The 18,764-nt window shown below is 48.6% G+C and overlaps 1 protein-coding gene across 3 annotated transcripts; it reads left to right on the plus strand.

The window, feature by feature from the left end:
- Positions 1–280: 280 nt before the first annotated feature.
- On the plus strand, positions 281–18,559 carry TENT5C (terminal nucleotidyltransferase 5C). 3 transcript variants are annotated; one of them, XM_036855260.1, is made up of 3 exons: positions 281–400; positions 16,342–16,437; positions 16,656–18,559. In XM_036855260.1, exon 3 carries the CDS (start codon positions 16,682–16,684, stop codon positions 17,855–17,857), a length of 1,176 nt encoding a protein of 391 aa, XP_036711155.1. In that variant the 5' UTR covers positions 281–400; positions 16,342–16,437; positions 16,656–16,681; the 3' UTR covers positions 17,858–18,559. The 3 variants fall into 3 exon arrangements, with proteins under 3 accessions (XP_036711155.1, XP_036711169.1, XP_036711164.1); XM_036855274.1 differs by lacking the exon at positions 16,342–16,437; XM_036855269.1 differs by lacking the exon at positions 281–400 and having other exon boundaries at positions 9,258–16,437.
- Positions 18,560–18,764: the final 205 nt, after the last annotated feature.

Genomic DNA, 18,764 nt, shown 5'->3' on the forward strand with positions numbered 1-18,764 from the left:
GCCCCTCTCTATTGCGCCTGCGTAGTGCTACCCCCTTTGGCACCCCTGCCCCTTCTAGCCGCCGAAGATTTACTCGTCTCTCGGCAACCATTCACCCGAGGAGCCAATCAGAGGGCACCTTTCGCCCTGCCCTCGCCGTCAGCGCCCAGGCGGAAGGATCCCTTGGGCGACGGCTCCGCCCCGCCCCGCCCCTCGCTCCCCCGGGAGGGCAGGCTAAGGGGCGGGGGTTGGGGCGGTCGTGGCGGGCGGGGGCGTGGTCAGGCCGTTTAAGAACGGAGGGGGCGGCGGCAGGACGGTTCACTCTGTGCCGCTGCCTGGGGGCTGTAGTGACCGCGCCGCTCCTGCTGGGGGCTGCCCACGCCAAGGACCTGCCTCTGTGGTCTCCTCCGCCGCTGCCCAGGTGAGTCCACGGCCCCCTCCTCTAAAGGTGCGAGGATGCACGGTTCCGGAGAGCCGCGAGTTCTGCCCTCGGGGTGGTGGGGGGGCGGAAATCTGCCCCGGCCGAGCGGAGCTCCAGTCTTCGCCAAGCCTGGTGGGGGCACGGCGGCCAGAGGGGAGGTGCGGACAGGTGCCAGGCCCCTGTGCTCCCTTTCCCTCCAGCCCCCGCGACGTCACCCCCGCCCCCTAAACAGCCCGCCCCCGAGGGCCAGGCGAGACGCTCCGAGAGGGAGCTACAACTTTCCAGAGACTTCGGCCGGGTCTGGCAAACTTCAGCGAGTTACTGCTCCGCGCATCGCGCAGGCTGCGCTTTGGCCGGGCGCGGGCCGGGCGGCCGAAGAGTGTGTGATGGGGGCCTTCAGCACCTTCCCCGGGTCCGACGGCGCCCGCCCCACCCGTGCCTTGCTTGCGGTCTCTCGGGCTCGCCCCGGCGCTCCCGCGGGCGCTCACACCTCGGCCGGTCGGCCGGGCGCGAATTCGACGGCGGCGGTTTCGGAGGGCGCAGTTGGAGACGCAGCGTTCAGGGGCTGCATCTGGCCGGGGAGGGGAGGGGTGGTCCCCAGGCTCGGAACCTGGGCCGGGGTTTTAAGGAGAGGGCGGAGATCCCTAACTTTTCCTGCACTCGCTCTAGACTGGGGACACCGAGAGCCGCAAAGTGATCCAAGCGAGTGACTCGTGCGCTGCGCTCCTCTCGGAAACTTCTCGGGAATACTGCGTCCGTGACCTGGTTCCTCCCCTTTGAGGAGTGAAAGTTGCTTAGCCTGTAGTCTGAAAGCCACGGCCGTTAAGTGGACTCGGCTAGCGGGGCCGCGGGCGGCTTAGGGGCACGGTGCCCAGGAGGTGTCGCAGTCCAGATCGCGGCGGTGGGAGGGAGTCGGAGGAGGGGAACGAACCTGACGAGTACAGGTTGGTAGCCTGTACACCTAAACGCAGAACGCCTGCCGGAGAAAACAAAACGACGCTACCTCGAAGGAAGGGAGGACTTCCGGGGAAATGCCTGGCGAGTTTCTCTGGAGAACGCGAGTTGAGCCGGGCTCACTAGAACCGACCGTTAGGGCTGGACCCCGCGGGAAGGATCAGCTCGGTTCCCTTCCGCCCCCCCCCCTTTTTGTTTTTGTCCGGAGGAAGACTTCTGCAGGGCTGACTAAATCTTTGTCTTAAGTAGGGACCTGCTGCCTTTTAACGTTTGTTTATCTGTTATGGAGTTACAGCATGCAAACCGTGGACTGTTCAAGTGCACTTATTACAGTACGCGTTTATAAAGACTTTGTAATCATTTGTATTGTGACAGTTGGTATTCAGGATATTCGGTAGGTGGGTTGGGAGCCTGAACCTCCCCAGGAAATAAAGTGAAGGTTATTAAATCCTCCTGAAGTAGACTTCTGGCTTGGCCCAGCTGCCCTGCAGGGGGGATGTGAGTGGCCATTGTTGGCTACACTAACCTTTCAACGTGAGTAACTTGGCAGGGAAGCAAGCCAGGCAGCCGTCAGGGTGGTAGGAGCGCTTACCAGGAACTGTGCCTTCTTAAACCCCCAGAGGTGTTACCGAGGGAGTGAGACCCGAACTGGAGACCCCGAGACCCTGCCATCGAAGGGGTTAGGGTGGGGACTAGAGAACGCTGACTTTTCTCTTCCCTTTCAGGGAAGCTCTGAGCTGGACCAGCAGGGGTTCTGCCCTTCGACATTCTTGTTTGTGAAGATGGAGAGCTTAGTATCTCTGGAGTCAAGCTTTTACCTGAGATAACTGAAACCTTGTGTCTTAAGGTATACCCACATCTTTAGAGTCCATTTATTCTCAATAAAAGAGTTTTTAGAAAGCAGATTTTGGTAGATTATATATAATTTTTCAGGTAGCTGTGGGTAAATTTAACCTCAAAGTTAAAAAAAAAACTTTTTTCTCTGCCAGAAGGCCTCTAAATTGTTACCCCAAACAAAGGTCCCTAATTTCATAAGTTAGTGTGTGTCCATAGAGCGAACAGCAGCACTCTGTATGTTGAATTTCTTCCACAATACCCGCCTTGTATCCAGAGATTAAGTTGGGGTAACTGAAGGAAAGGGTTGGTGTTTGGCCTGTTTGTCAGAATGACCGTGATTTGGTTGAGCACCTATGGCTCTGCCTACTGATGTGCTCAGCTCGCCTGTGAGTACAAGTAGCCACCGAAATCACATCCTGAGTTGCAGAAGCTCCCCTGCCCCACCTCCCAGTAGTGCCCCACTGAGCCTGCCTTCCCCCAGTGCTCAAGGCCAGGCCAGACTGTGCACATCACGCACGACCCATCAGAACAGAGAAGTCCTCGCACTTCTGAGAGTCCAAGGAACTGCGCCGCAGTAAAGATAACTTAGAGTGGACTGTAGTGTCCTTGTTCTCCCAGTGCCAGAAACTGGGCACGTTCGATACTAAATTAGAAAATGCCATTATTTTTTCAACTGCTCAGCTAAGTAGTACCCTGTCTTCATTTTCATCTTTGATATGTTTTGTGCATGGTGTCAGTCACTAAAGAATGACAAGCCAAGAGCAGCGAACGGACGTGGTAAACCCTTTTTGTGTTGCCGAGAAAACATCTTATGGATGCCCGGGACTAGTTTCATGAGTTAAGTTAAACTTGTGATGCTGTGGTTTGGGTTTCTCGGTCTCACACGGGACTCTGGGGTGTATCTGTTGTTGTTGTTATTGGGGTGGGGGGGGATGGGGCGGGGCTTAAGGGGAAGCAATGCAGAGTCTGAGGTGTTACTTGGGATAAAACATTACTCTGGTTAGATAAAGTCCATTGCTTTTATGTGTTGTCACTGAGGTAAACAAGGCAATATAGAAAAGTGCTTTCTGCCATCTTGGTGTTTTGATTGTAACATGTTAAATAAATGGGCATAAGCAGTATTATGATGAAGCAGACACCTCTGTGTTTAAAGAAATGTTCATGTGTTTAAAGCCACTTGGGTACAGCAGTAGTGCTGACCTCTTGTGATGCTTGTGGAATTTCTGGTTTCAAACGTTTTTATCTTTTCACTACATGCATTAATAAGGAAGCTTATGTTTGAAATTTAAATGGTTTAGAGGAAGCATCTTTGTGTAGCCCAACTGTGTAAGGAAGCCTTATGAATTGTTTAGAATTAATAGATTTTGTACAGCTGGGCCCTGTAGCCTGTTCTAGAACTATTTGCAGAACCTCTTGGAACAATAGGGAAAAACTAATGTGAAGAAATAATTGCTGATGTTAAGCAACTCTCTGTGTAGGATGTTTTTTAGTCTCGGAGCCTTTGGGAGTCTTGGTCACCCAACTGTGTAAAGTGTTTATTTCTTGGATAACAGTGACTGAGTCCGTAAGTGGTTAAGTGCTTCCTAGGTAGTAGTTTGTGCCAGGTGCCAAGCAGGCCAAGGGAATGGTATGTGAAAAGCCCTGTGGAAATGCTCTGGATGCAAGAGGAGCTGGGTCCGCCTCAGAATGTCCTTGAGGCACTCGGGTTTTGCCGGTTTGTTGCAGCCACTGGTGTGTGAGCCCCAGGAAGGCAGGGGTCTATGCTCATTGCTGAATGCCCAGTGCAGGACCTGGCACTCCGAAGGAGTGCCTGTTAACTGGATCCAGTGCTCTGCTGGCATCCGACTGCCAAGTGTGCCTGAAGCACACTTCAGGAGATGGCGTCCTGATGGGCCAGGGTGCTGGCACACATTTTTGGATCGCAAGCTCCGGGCCCAAAATGCTGAGTGGCTTCGGGGCCTTTTTAAAAACGGAGGCCTCGGGGGTGTAGGTTTGGAGCGAGGAGCAGTGACGACTAATTGGCCGACAGCTGAAACTCCTCAGGCTGAGCTCCAGACCCGCGCCCTCCAGGCTCTTCCCGCTGCCCATCCGCCCCAGCACGGCCTCACAACGCGCACTCAGCCTTTCTCTCTCCGCATTCACTTGGGTGCTCGTTCTGCTGAGTCTTTCTCTTTTTAACTTTTTGTTTCCCGCTGCCGTCGCTGACCTGGTTTAGGGCTGCAGACAGCAGCTCCACAAGAACGCTAGCCCAGCGCCTCTCCCTGCCTCTGGGCAGCTCTGCATCCCGGCACCTCCAACACCTTCAGGGCTCACGGGAACTGCCCCTCCCTCTAGAAGATGCGCTCCTTTGAGGACCTGTACCTTTCTGACCTTCTCTTCTTTCCTGACCTCCCTTCCTAATTGACCTACCTTGCCTCATGGCATACACACTCAAATATGTGAGCAAGTTAATGCTCCTTCTTCCTCACCAAACTTTATTTTAATCCAGCTTTGGACCCTTCTCAGAGGCGTCTTGATCTTACCCTATCTGGGGATCCCCTTATCCCACGCCTCTTCTCATCAGTACTTCTTTACAGTTCTACCTTGTACCTTATTTTCTAGTTTTTTTCAAACCTTATCTTAAATTGGATGAGCGCAAAAGGTTCTGTCTCTATATTTGCTCCCTGTAAACACATTTTGAGAAGAAAATTATCCATGAATCTTGAACTGCTCCCACCCTCTCGTGTTGTCATAAGCTCCTCTCACCTTGCATAGCCCTTACCAGGGTGGGAGAAGGGGTAATCCTCCACCTCGCCTGGCTGGTTACCCCTTATCCTCCAGACACACCCTGTTTATCCCTGAGCTGCGACGGCTGAGGAGGTGGGCATCGGGACCACCGCAGCCGGCTGACTCTGTGTGGGCTTGGCCAGTCCTGGGAAGGCTGCTGACCCACATGCAGAGACGAAGTGGGCGCTAACTGAGCACCTGCTGTGTGTCCAGGTGCCGGCCCTGGGGGTGTTGGGTGGGGCACTGGCGCTGCTGCTATCTCCCTTGCCCAGACCCTTTGTTGTCTTCATCCTTACCCCCTCCCTGCTTCTGAGGCTGCTTTAGTTGTGAGGACACTTGGGTTCTGGTCCTGGAAGCGCCACTGCCCCTTTAGGTTCTACCTCTTCAGTTTCTTCATTGTAAGAAGGACAGTAGAAATATGAGTCGCAGTTAAGTTTCTAGTAGTCACATTAAAAAGTAAAAATAAGCAGGTGAACATAATTCTGTTTAACCCATCATGTCAAATACTATCTTTTCAATTTGTAATCAATATAAAAATATTAATGAGTTATTTTACTTTTTTCCCCCTCGTACGGAGTCCTCAAAATCCAGTGTGTATTTTACGTTCACAGCACATCTCAATTTGGACTTGTCCCATTTCAAGCGCCCAACAGCTTGTGGATACATAATTGGGTGGCACAGATCTAGACCATCTGCAAAAATGTTTCACTGTCAAATCCCGATTCTCCTCGCGTGGGAGGCAAGAGTTAATAACACGAGGTTTTGGAGGGAGAGTGTGAGCTAGGATCTAAGCTCTTCAGGGGCAGAGATCTTGGTCTCTTGCTTCCCGATAGACCGTAAGCTCCTAGAACAGTGCTCGGAATGTTGTAGGTACTCAGACATCTGACAGAACGAAAGGAAGCTCAGTCGTTGTGGCCCCCCTGCTGATAATCATTCACTGTGTGAGTCAGACCTGACACTGAAACACAGGATGTTTGAGTCCTAGTCCAGTGCTTGTTCTCTTGTTTTTCTGTAGTTTCTTAGAGAATAATCATAAGGTAATAACAGAATTTCGAAGCACTGAAGATAAAATCTTCTGAGATTGGCAGGGGACCAGGACTCTTAACAATTTACCAACAATTAAAACTTATCAACAATTAAACTTTGAAAATGGGAGAGAAAATAACTTTCATGTGAAAGGTGTCTACAAGATGCCTGATAACAGCAGCATGTGACTTGGTAAATGCTAATTTGGTGATAAGCATCCCAGTGAGACACATGCACGGCTTGTACGGCTCACACAGGTGAAGACGCCGAAGACGAGGCGGTTTGGCCTCCTCATGTGCAGTTGGTGCAGAAGTAGCTACCACTCCATGGTCTCGCTCCTTCACTTTAATCCTACCCCTCCACTCCTTCCCCCCCTCCCCTGCCCTCCTACCCGAGTTCCTGTTCTTAGCAGTATTTGTGATGATGTCAGAAGGACCACTGAGCCTGGTGATGTTCACTTGGGCTGCCGCCATGCTCAGTACCTGGAGGTCAGGTACCTGCTATGCGAAAGTTAACTCTGCAGGGAAGGCTCTATGCAAAACTAAAACTGGGATGGAACTGTCTGTAATTAGCATCCTCACTGAAATGGAGGCAGCTCATGCTTAGGTATCGGTAAAGGGGGGTATATGGCCAAAGTTGGAGAAATGCTACATTTGAGCAACGGAGAGTGCTGGTCCCTTTCCTGATAAGGCCCACGGGACGCTGCTGGTGATGAGGTGGGGCCTTTAGCTGACTGAGGTCCTCCTTTTGGACAACTAACAACAGTTCAAAGCTCTAAACTAGAAAGTTAGATGGTAAATTAGTTTGTGGACACAGCCCTTGATTAAACCTGGAGGCTGTCAGCCCTTAAACCCTACGGATTGTATGTAAACGTGTTCATCTTTATGGTAAAGTCTCCTAGGAATTGTCCAATTTTTCTCAGCCTAGTCAGTCTCTAAAACTGTAGGGCCAGCTCTGGGGATCTCTTTAAATGAGTTCAGACTGGTAACATCTCTGATTTAGAAAGAGGCATTTGGTAGAAGGGAGAGAGGTACCCAGGAGCAACAAGGATTATTTCCAGTTCAAGTTGAGTGTGTAGCACTTAATCATGCTGACACCTGGGAAAAATCAAGGCTTCTATGCCTCTCTCCCATCCAGAGATATCTGTGTTCTGACCTTGTTAATACTTACATTTGCAACGATTCAGGGTATTCCTTTAAGCACTTGAACCTCTGTGGTGTCCCTGTTACAACATCCGGGACAGTGTTTTTATTCTGTCTCATGCTGTTTTGCTGCCACAGCATGAGTTCTTCCAGCGTTATCTCTCCAACCACACTTACTTAAGCGTCCTATTTTGAAAGACAGGAAAGAGTTTTCTGTATGGAGTCGTCTCGGGGCGGGTGTCTGTGGACGGGGCCCAGGCATTGATAACCGTGAAGGCTGTATGTTGGCATCAGTGGGGAGGGAGCGCTTGTGAGGGCCCTCCCACTGGGAAAGCCTGGGCAGAGCGAGGGGGCACTGGCCTCTCTTCCCGCTTCTGCTTCCGTCCGGGACACTCTTTGCCTTTGGCTCAGGCAGCATCCCCAGTGCCGTGGGAATTGAACCAAGTTTTTAGACTCTAGTACACATCAGTGCTGAATGGCTAGGAGGATACTGATAACGCTGAGAAAACAGGTTGAGGCCTCTGGCTGAATGTGCTGGAGCTGAGTGAGAAAAGACCACCTGCGGGGTTTGTTGTGTCACTGACTGAGAGCAGTTTTCCCCAGGCACAGCTTTGTGGCGTGGGGCACTTATATCTTTGGACTGAGGTAGAGTGTGTTTGTGGGTGTTTGAGCGAGCAGCTGTAAGCATAACTTCTTGCAAAAAGTTAACAAAGAATACATTTTCTTGTCCTTTTAATAAACAAGGCATCATTTTATCTGGTTCTGTTGCTTTGGGCTGTCTACTAATCGAAACTCTTATTCCAGGTACATGAACCACAGGTGTGCGTCTCAGTTATCTGTGACTCTGTAGTGCGTTTGGGGGCAGTGGGAGAGTCTCCAGAATGTGGCCTCCTCCCAGGTGGTGGGCCAGGGGCCCTGCCGAACGGCTGGCAGCTGGCAGGCAAAAGGCTTCCTCAGGCTGCCCTCTGGTCCTAGATGACTTCGACCTTCACCTCCCTAGGAATTCAAGGAGTAAGGGAGGATTTCTCTGCCGAAGGCTGAATCCCTGTTGACCCTGGTTTTTCTCCTTTTTGCCCACTTATCTGCTGCAACGTATATCAAGTCCATGGTCCTTCCAAGTCCCTGGCTCTCTCTCGAGGGTGAAAGGATCTCAAGGGTCAGACTGCACACAGGTGGGAAAAGGGGCAGGTGTCCAGTCTTAGGTTCAACGTGCAGGCCTTTGTCAGTCTGTTCCAGGCTGTTTCTGTTTCAAGTCTGTTCCAGCTCTCCTTCCTGTGCCAGCCCCTGGGGTCCTGATCACTTCTTGCCAATCTACCTACCTTCTCTCTGCAGCTCCAGTTGGGTTATTTGTTCTTGGATCTGATAAAGTTACCCTCTTGTCTGCAGGGAGTGTCTTGTTCTGTTGCTTCATCCGCAGATTCACAATCCTGATCTTCCAGCCACCAGAGTGACTCCCAGCAGCTGTTCCTTTATTCTGTGAGCAGGGCATGTGCCTTAGTTGCAGATCCAGACCAGGATCAGCCCATTCCTAAAAGCTCTCTCCTGTGCTATTATTTTTTCCTCTTAATGCTTGCCCGGTAAGCTGACTATCTCAGCTCCTTCCACTCCTGGCTTCTCTCTCCCTTCAGAACTTGCTTTCTCTGAAATCACCACTGCCTCCCAACCTGGCTGGTATCCTGGAGCTTCCTCAGAAATGAGGATCCTAGGCCTTCATCTTTCAGCCATTGTTCCTTTACAACAAACATTCGCATGACTATACTTAATTATGTTCATTCTGGTGGCTCCCATCAGGCTGGATACACCCCCAAATCCATGATGGTTTTTTTTTTTTTTTTTTTTTTAAGAATCAATTTTATTTGTTTTTTTTTATTTTTGGTTGTGTTGGGTCTTCGTTGCTGCGTACGGGCTTTCTCTAGCCGCGGTGAGCGGGGGCTACTCTTCGTTGCGGCGCTCGGGCTTTTCATTGCAATGGCTTCTCTTGTTGCAGAGCACGGGCTCTAGGCGCGTGGGCTTCAGTAGTTGCGGCACGTGGGCTCAGTAGTTGTGGCTCACGGGCTCTAGAGCGCAGGCTCAGTAGTTGTGGCGCACAGGCTTAGTTGCTCCGCGGCATGTGGGATCTTCCCGGACCAGGGAGTGAACCTGTGTCTCCTGCATTGGCAGGTGGATTCTTAACCACTGTGCCACCAGGGAAGTCCCCTGCATGATGGTTTTGAGGGAGAGAGTTTCTGTACTGACAGTTGTTTAGTTACTTTCATTCTAAATGCTTCTGCCTTGCTTTCGGCACTTGCCGTCTGGCCTTACTCCATGCAGGGGGCCTTAACACTTCTAGCCAACTTCTTTCCCACCCTCTGATAACAAAGCTTCATACCTTTCTTCTCTTTTTCCTTCTTATTGCTATCTCCTTCCTACAACTACCTGAACAACCAGCTTACCTTCAAAGCCCTGCCCTCACCCCAACACGTATACCAAAGCTGTCTGCCACCTAGGAAGCCTCCTAAGTCCCATTTCTGCCACTTCCCAGCAGTGCGTCCTTGGACAGTTAACAATGTGTGTATCCTCTTTGTTCTCCAGTTTCCCCACCTATGAAAGTAGGGAAATAGTATCTCCCTTACAGGATTGTTGTAGGAATCGGATGGGTTGATCCAGATGAACTTACAGCACTGTCTCGCTGCCTGTTTGGGACATTGTCAAATAGTTTGGTGGCTCATAGGGCACCTGGCCAAACAACTAGTCACATTTGGTGTCCCCTGGCTGTGGCCGTCTCTACAGGAAGAGCCTGCACTCAAGCAGGCAGTAAAGGCTGGTTGACCGAAGCTTTGCTGTCTTCAGCGTGTACAGTGGGGATAAGGGCCGATGGGAAGACAAGGCGTTGCAGTTGTATAGTTGGCAGAAGGTAGCTCCATTTTTTGGATAAGGCCAGTACAATTTCTGTTTTAGAAAAGATCACTTTGGTAGCAGTAAGCACTGGTCATCCCAGTGTACGTGTGGGTTTGTAGCTGAAGAGCTTATTGCCTTCTCCCCAGCTGCCGCCCACCAGTGGCAGAACTTGACCTTGGTGGAAGTTGTTTCCAGTTCCAAGAGTCAGAACATTAGGTCCAGAGCTGAGGATCTGGGGTCAATTTGCTTAATCTTTCCTGATCCTTATTCTTTGTGTACAAGGGACAGTTGTCGCTTCCTCAGAGCGCTTGTGAGGATTAATGGGAGTGGACGTGAAGTGGCTTGTACTAAGTACTCTTCTGTCTGCTTGCCCGCACACCTCTACACCTTCATTTTGTAGGAGAAAAAGAAATAGGCCCAGAGCTGTGGTTTCCATTCCCTCAGCCAGATGAGGGAAGAGGTGGGATGGGATGTTATGACCAGTGTTGCCATGTACTTTCACTTCTGCTTAAATTCTCTAAGCTTTTATAGGCAAGGAAGTAGTTTCTTTTTGCTTAAAGGGCCCTCAGTTGTACACGGAGGAGAAGAGTTTGTGTGGAAGATCGCAGCCACGGGCGCATGGGTCCCCCCGGGCCAGGAGCCGGGGACGGCAGGGGCCTTTGTGCCCCATACACACCTCTCTTGGAGTCTGTCACCAGTCTTAGTCTACCGCGCATGGCTGGTTCTCCGACCCTGAGCTGGAAAGGGTCACTAGGAAGATCCAGGCCGTTGGGGTAACATCCGGTGAACAGCATGTTGTCATCAAAGGAACGCTGTAACGTGTTTGAGTTTCTTTTGTGTTCTTAAGCCCACAGCAGGGTCAGGGGAAAAGGGTGCCGCTCAGTTGTCTGTGGGCAAGCTGGGCTGCCATAGCTGAGAGCACCTCTTTCACCCTGCAGCATTTCCATGAAACCTTCTGGAGCTTCCATGTCAGATGTCACAGACCTAGGCTTAAATTTGTACCGTCTTTAACTTCACGGATGTACATCTCCACACATGCCAAGGAAACTCTGGGCATTTCTACAACTACTGCCAGGTGCAAACAAATCAGTGCCGATTTGACCCCAGCCCTCGACCGTGAGGCCTAGACGTATCACAAGGGCTCTTAGCATTCATCTCCAACCTGTCCGTCTGCCTGTCCTGTTGCCCACCCGGAGGCCCCTCATGCTTTCGTAGCCTCTGTCACTCTTGTTTCTGGGATCTAGATAAGGTAGGGAGCAGGACTAGAAATAACTTTTTTTTTCTTTTCAATGAGGGCTCAAACTGGTTTTCAGATCAACCTGCCTTGAGTGTGCCAGGCAGTGGGAAACAAAGGTAAGTTAGTGTGCTAAGCTCAGGGAGCTTGGTTTACTCTTTGGGCTTAGTTTGTCTTTTCCTCTCACCTTCTGCTGCCATCTCTACAAACTTGTTTTCCACTAATGTGTGCATTTTATCCTCCTGCTGCAGCCAGATGCTAAAAGAAAAGGGAATCCAAGGGAACCTGAGATAGTCGTTCATCACAAGTCAAACTTTTTAGAAGATTAAGTAGCTTAAACTGAGCAGGCAGTTGGCCATCCTCACTTGTAAAAAGGTGCCTGAATTTTCACATCAGTGAGAAATCATGGTTCCCACCTTTCCCGGTTTCTAGTGCAAAATACAACGCATCTACTTCTCAGACAAGTAAAGGGAAATCAAACACTTTAGTTTGAATTTACCAGGCTGCAAATTAATTTTTTTTCTAGTTACTATTTTGTTAATTCTGCTAATTAGAATTTGCCTTTAACCAGGGCCTTTCATGAATTGAGACTGTGTGTTTCACGTGATTCTTTTATATGGGGATTATATCAATGTTGATCTCAAGTGGTTAATTAAAACTAAAACTGTTACACTAAGCTCTGGTGTGTTATCTAAGCACTAAGGGCCTATGACTTGGATTTATTCTGGTAATACCACGTTTGTCTAAGCAACCTGTAAATGTACTTTTGATATTTGAAATTGTTTGGATGGGTGAGGGAAAACAAAGGATTCATTTCTAATAGGCATCGATAACTTATTTTGGGCTCTTCTAATAAGCTAAACAACAAATATAACTCAGCCTAAATTTGAGCCTTCAATAGCTTCAAGAGCTGCTCCAGATCTAAGTCACAGTCAATTGGGAGAATTAAAAACTATACCATGGACTTGGCACATGTTCTGCACTGTGCTTTCATATAGACTACTTTTTTCTAAGAGTTAACTCCATTATTCATACATGTGTCAGAAGTTGTTGACATGGAAAATGCCAACTATAGGCATCTTAGGTTCCTGAAAAAGTGTTTACTGCATTTATTAAGGTTCTTGCAACTGTAGCCAGTAACCAACAGCACCATGAGGATAGCTGTAATAATATGTCTGAAATGAGAAATAGTAATTCTTGTAAAACTACAGAAAACATTTTTGGATACTAAACATAGAATGACACTAGATGAGATGACTTATCCATTGTTTTGAAAGTTTTGGGGTTTTTTTGGATAAACAATGGACATCATCTTTTAAACACCACAAAAGTAGAAAATTGACTAAAAGCCATTCCAGATAAACGTTGTCCCTCCTCCTCTGCCTGCCCCACTAGAGATCAGTGTTTAGGCTTGGAGGGGAAGCTTCTAAGTGTATTTGGTTTTGGCACGTGGATACAGGGATAGTGGGGAAGGCTAGGAGGAAAGGAATTGAAGGAATTAAACAAGGTAGCAGATTAGAAGGCTCAAAGGGGAGAGATTTTGGAATATGGCTCATAAGATTTTAACTTTTTTCAACTAATACATATGTAGGTTCCAAATTCAAAAGAGATAAAATAAGTTTTCTTTATACCCTGTACCCCAACCTAGCAGTGGTATTTGGTGTAAGCTGAACTACTTGGATATCCTTCCAGAGATTTTTGATTGTGTAAGCATAGACTTGTGCTTTTACACACACAGTTTCACACTTGCTTTTTTATTAATCAATCTTGATAAGCATTTCATATTCATACAGACAGAGCAGCCACCATTCTTTTGGACAACTCCAGGCATTCGTATCCTGTTGTATACATGCATCAAGTCATTTAACTTTCTTTACTGATGACTATTTGTAGCTTTATAAATAATTCTTCAGTGAATATCCTTGTGCATACTTGCAAGTATACTCACAGGATTAAATCCAAAGTGGACCTCCTAGAAGTAGAATTGCTATGCCAAAGGGTATGTCCACTTAAAATTGAGAGTCCCATGTTGTTCTTCAGAGGGAACCCACGGGCAGTGTACCAAAAGTGTCTGCTTCTTGGTCTTTGCCAATCTGATAGATAAAAATGATACATTGAAGTCTAAATTTGCCCATCCCTTAAGGTAAGTTTGAATATGTTAAGTGTCTGAGCCACTGTTCGTGTCCTTTGCCCCTTCTTTTATGTTGGGGTTCTAGTATTTCTGATGTGTAGGAGCTCCTTATTCATTAAGGAAATGACTGCTTTGTCTAATGTTACAAGTATTTTCCTGGTTTTGTCTTCTCACGTCTTTATGGTGTTTTCACCATGTAGACGTTTTAATTTTTATATAGGCAAATGTATCAATTTTTTGTGACTTCTATGTGATTTAGAAAGGAATACCTACTCTAGGTAAATTTACATAAATTTCATGTTTTTCTAGTATTGTTAGGGTTTCATCCTTTTACACTTAAGTCTTTGATTCATCCATCTAGATCTTAGATTGGCACAAGCTAAGGAGCCATCCTTGCTTATTTTTAAAATCTAGATAACTATCCAGATGTCTCAAAAATTTCCCTTTACTATTTTGAATGCCTCCTTTTTATACACTAAATCCCCTTATGTACTAGATTTTCATTCTAGATTTAAAAAATTCTGTTTCATCTATTTGTCTGCCTTTTTCTGCCAATATCATTGCTGTTATCAGTTATTGTAGCTTCATAATATCTCTTACCAGGCTAGTAGACACCATTCCAATTTTTAATAACTTTTCTGGCTATTCCTGCCCCTCCTCCCATTAGAACCTTACAAATTTTCAGTCTAAAATAGATTCTAACTCTGAATCTACTACAATTTCAGAGATTTTAAAATATGTGAAAATTTTCATGCATATGTACTACACCTCCCACCCTCCACCCCCGCCCCAATAATGAGTGATAGCTTTCCTCAGATTCTCCCTCATCTTAGATGTCCCGCTTCTAATGTTAAGAGCCACTGTTCTAGAGGTGGGAGTAGTCCTGACTTTAGATGACTTCTTTTTTTAACAAGTCCTTAAAAAAAGGCACGAGTCAAAAGTGATTCCTGCAACTATTCTCCTCTACAACATTATTGAGTTTCTTCCTAGAGATTTTCTTAAAATTAATTGTTCCTTCTTTTCCAAGTACTGACTGAATTGCAGCTCCTCTGTTGCTGTGACTTCTTATGCCCATACCAGAAACCTGAGCCTTGGAAGCACACTAACAGCTGATACACAGAGTAAAAAAAGTTGTATTTTTATAGGTAAATCAACACACCTGGCAGAAATCAATGTCACTAAATCATAGTTTAGCAGTGTTTCAAAACAAAGCTGGAGCCATACCTTTCTGTAATCATTTGAACTTAATTGTGTAGTGCCCTACGCAGTGGGCACAAGTGTAATGTGTGCTACGCTCATCATTAAAGGGGCCACAAAGAACCAAGTGTATATAGAGCACATTAAAAAGAGATCTCTACTGTCCCAAACCTGACTTGAAACCAAAGGCCAGCCACGGTAAACATCAAGTATTTCATCACAAATTTTGCTTGGTATCCTTAACTTAGAAGTGCTTTGGTAGGATCATCTAGACAGCCTAGGGCTTTCTAACGCTGTCCAAACAGGTTTGAAGGAAAACGTTTACCTTCCCCTTTGGCAAGTATTCTTCAGTAGCAAGCAGAAGAGTGCCCATCCCCCACTGGCCTTCCTGGAGCCTGCTTTAATCACGTGATCTACTTTCCCATGGCCAACTAAGCAAATTCAGTCCCTTAACCTACATACTACAGGGAGCCTGTGATCTGGCTTGAGAAGAGGCGCATGATGGCCGGACCGGACAACTCGTCAGGTCTCGGCTGCCGTCTGCCCCTCAACCCCAGCTGAGAGCTCTTGTTGCCTTTCTGTCGGTTGTGTCCCCGCCCCATAAATGAGCTCCTCTGTGGCCTTCCTGTTCGCCCCGATCAACTGACACTTCTTCTGCCTTCATAGTACATTTTCTTTCGCCGACCCACTGCCTCATATTGAGACATTGTGTTCTCACCCTCCTCCTTGATGACCAGCTCCTGGAAAGCTCGTCTTGGTGTGTCCAGTGGTGCCCCCAACATGGATCGACAACCATCCCATTGATCTGAGCTCTATAGATAAGGCGAGGGTCCCTGGCACCAGTGCAAGACTAAAAACCCAAGTTGGAACCCCAGGACTGTGCATGCTGGACGTGCTTTCAAAGGCGGCCGCGTCCAAACAATGAAGCTGCAGGTCATTGGGATGGATTTTGTGTGTCTAGCAAGTCAGAAGAGTGAAGAGGGTGGCAAAACTTCCTGTTTGCAGTGAAGTCTGAAGACAGCACCTCAGCCTTTTACATCCATCTAGCTAATGTGGGACCCACGTGGATCCACAGCACCTGGACTTTCTAATGTATCCGTTTTTGTTATTCCATATTAGCATTTCCAGGGAATCTGTTGTTTCATTTTCTGAACAATATAACTTAGTTGAAAATTACTTTGGTAACCTTGTGGTTCTAGCTGGTGATGTGCGAGAAGCACGTTTTTCTCCTAGTACTGAGTGCTAACTTTGTTCTCCTTGGGAGGGATTCTTTGTTCTCTCCTGAAGGGATTCTTTTTCAAAATACAGTTGAAAAATCACACTGCCCTGAGGAGGTTTTCCACGTCCTGTGTGGGGCCTCCTTGCTGGGCAGAGCGGTTCCACTGCTTAGCTGACCTAACCCTTTGTTACTCAGGAATTTTGTCATTCAGACACCTCCTTGGTCCTACCCTGGATAACAGGATTGTTTGTTACGAGGCAGACAGCTCCCGTAAGTGAAGAGGATATCGGCGTATTTGATTCTAGCAGGACCAAGCCCAGGGCTGAGAATCCACCTGTTCACGAAGAGAAGGAAGCTTCTCTTGTGGATCCTGTGTTCTGTGTGGGCACTGTAGCCGAGGTATCAACCAGCTCAGGATGCAGTTAGGGAGCCAAAAGCAGGAGAGGTGATTTCCGTGGAAAACAAGGAAAACTAGCAAAACCTATAGACCCTCTGTTGAATAATGTTGTGTTTAGGTTACTCGGTTTAGTAAGTTTGTCTGCTTCCCTTCACACACAGGCTCCACCCCCGACCCTACCCTCACACGGACAAAACGGGCAAAACAAACAAACCCCACAGAAAACAAAAGTGCGAAGTTGTCAGATTTGGTGTAGGGTAAGTTTGTGTGTGTATTGTCCTTACTCCACACAGGCGCTGTTCTTAACATGTTTAAACTCATTTAATCCTCAACGGCAGCAGCGGGCAGTAGGTGCTCTTTGCCACTTTGCAGTAAGGAAGGTGTTCAGAGAGAAACCAGCATCACCTCCGAGTCCTGGAGCTGCTTTGCCACATAGAAGTGAGTCCTAACTCTGTTTCTCTTCCCTCCCTTTCAGTTTCCCCAGCAAGAACATCCCCCAAGATGGCAGAGGAGAGCAGCAGTACCAGCGACTGCGTGTCCTTCAGCGTGCTCACCTGGGACCAGGTGAGCCGGCTGCATGAGGTCCTGACCGAGGTCGTACCCATCCACGGACGAGGCAACTTCCCCACCTTGGAGATCACGCTGAAGGACATCGTGCAGACGGTCCGCGGCCGGCTGGAGGAGGCGGGCATCAAAGTGCAGGACGTCCGGCTGAACGGCTCTGCGGCCGGCCACGTCTTGGTCAAGGACAACGGGTTGGGTTGCAAAGACCTGGACCTCATCTTTCACGTGGCTCTGCCCACAGAGGCCGAGTTTCAGCTGGTCAGGGATGTGGTCCTGTGCTCCCTCCTGAACTTCCTGCCAGAGGGCGTGAACAAGCTCAAGATCAGCCCAGTCACTCTGAAGGAGGCGTACGTCCAGAAGCTGGTGAAGGTGTGCACGGACACTGACCGCTGGAGTCTGATCTCCCTCTCCAACAAGAACGGGCGGAACGTGGAGCTGAAATTTGTGGACTCCATCCGGCGTCAGTTCGAGTTCAGTGTGGACTCTTTCCAGATCATCCTGGACTCCCTGCTCTTCTTCTACGACTGCTCCAGCTGCCCCCTCTCCGAGCACCTGCACCCTGCTGTCATCGGGGAGAGCGTGTACGGGGACTTCGAGGAAGCCTTGGCCCACCTGCGGAACAGACTCATCGCCACCAAGAACCCCGAGGAGATCCGGGGCGGGGGGCTGCTCAAGTACAGCAACCTCCTGGTGCGGGACTTCAGGCCCGCCGACCAGGACGAGATCAAGACCCTGGAGCGCTACATGTGCTCCCGCTTCTTCATCGACTTCCCCGACATCCTCGAGCAGCAGAGGAAGCTGGAGACCTACCTGCAGAACCACTTCGCGGAGGAGGAGAGGAGCAAGTACGACTACCTCATGACCCTGCGCAGGGTGGTGAACGAGAGCACCGTGTGCCTCATGGGCCACGAGCGCAGGCAGACCCTGAACCTCATCTCCCTGCTGGCGCTGCGCGTGCTGGCCGAGCACAACATCATCCCCAACGCCACCACCGTCACCTGTTACTACCAGCCCGCGCCCTACGTCAGTGACGGCAGCTTCAGCAACTACTACGTGGCCCACCCTCCGGTCACCTACAGCCAGCCCTACCCCACCTGGCTGCCCTGCAACTAACCTTGGGACCCGAGGGTTTCCACAGGGGGGACCCCCGTAGGGCGAGGGCTCTCAGGTTAGGGGAGCCTCCTTCTAGACGTAGGTGTTTGGCTTTTAAAGGGGAACTCAGCTCTGACTCTGCTTTTTTTTTTTTTTTTTTTTCTTTGTGCGCCCATTGGAATGGGTCTCCAGTATATCATGAGCCAACCCTAAAGGGACCTGTGATTCCAGTGCCACTTTGGAAAATGCTATAGGAACTATGACCTATCCACATCTTTCCAAGACAGACACTAACATGCCGTGTTCCAAACATCGGCACGGGGACGTCTGAGCTCCGTGCGGTCGTTGAGATTGGGAAACACGTGGGCAGTGTAGAAGTCTCCAGCTGCTGGGCTTCTCACTGGAGCCTAGGGTAGGGGATGTTGGCCCTCCCCTGGAATTCTCAGCACTTACGTGGAAGTTGTGCGGATGGTCTATTTTCTTGTGTCAGTTTTAGTCCCGCAGAAAATGGTAAACATGAGGGTGCTCTTGTGGCTTAATTTTTGTTCAAGGGACTAAATTGCTTATGTTTAGTCTCTGTCAGCAGAGCTGAGGATTTCTCTCCTCAATAAACCAAAGCCGATAGCTGGAGAATCACGATCTGGTTGGAAGTGGTTTATGGTTTAGATGCTGTGCTATCACGAGGAATTGTGAGATATTGCTGAGAAAAAAAAAAAAAAAAAAGACCTTTTCTTGAAATGTAACTTGAAAATAAAATAAACTGTGCAACATAATGTTCAGTAGAATTGTGGTGGGGGATTGTAAATAGGAAACGTGAATGTTCAATTTTTCTTTCTTTAAGTGAGGAATTCTTATTGAATGACACTTTTTTGTTTCCCTCATCAGTTGATCACTTTTGTTTTGCTCTTCCCAAGACTAAGGATTGTGC

Source organism: Balaenoptera musculus, chromosome 1 (assembly GCF_009873245.2).
Source record: "Balaenoptera musculus isolate JJ_BM4_2016_0621 chromosome 1, mBalMus1.pri.v3, whole genome shotgun sequence".
Taxonomy (NCBI): domain Eukaryota; kingdom Metazoa; phylum Chordata; class Mammalia; order Artiodactyla; family Balaenopteridae; genus Balaenoptera; species Balaenoptera musculus.

Coding starts and splice junctions, on each gene's coding strand:
- TENT5C (XM_036855260.1), top strand. CDS start 16,682: ATGGCAGAGGAGAGCAGCAGTACCAGCGACTGCGTGTCCTTCAGCGTG.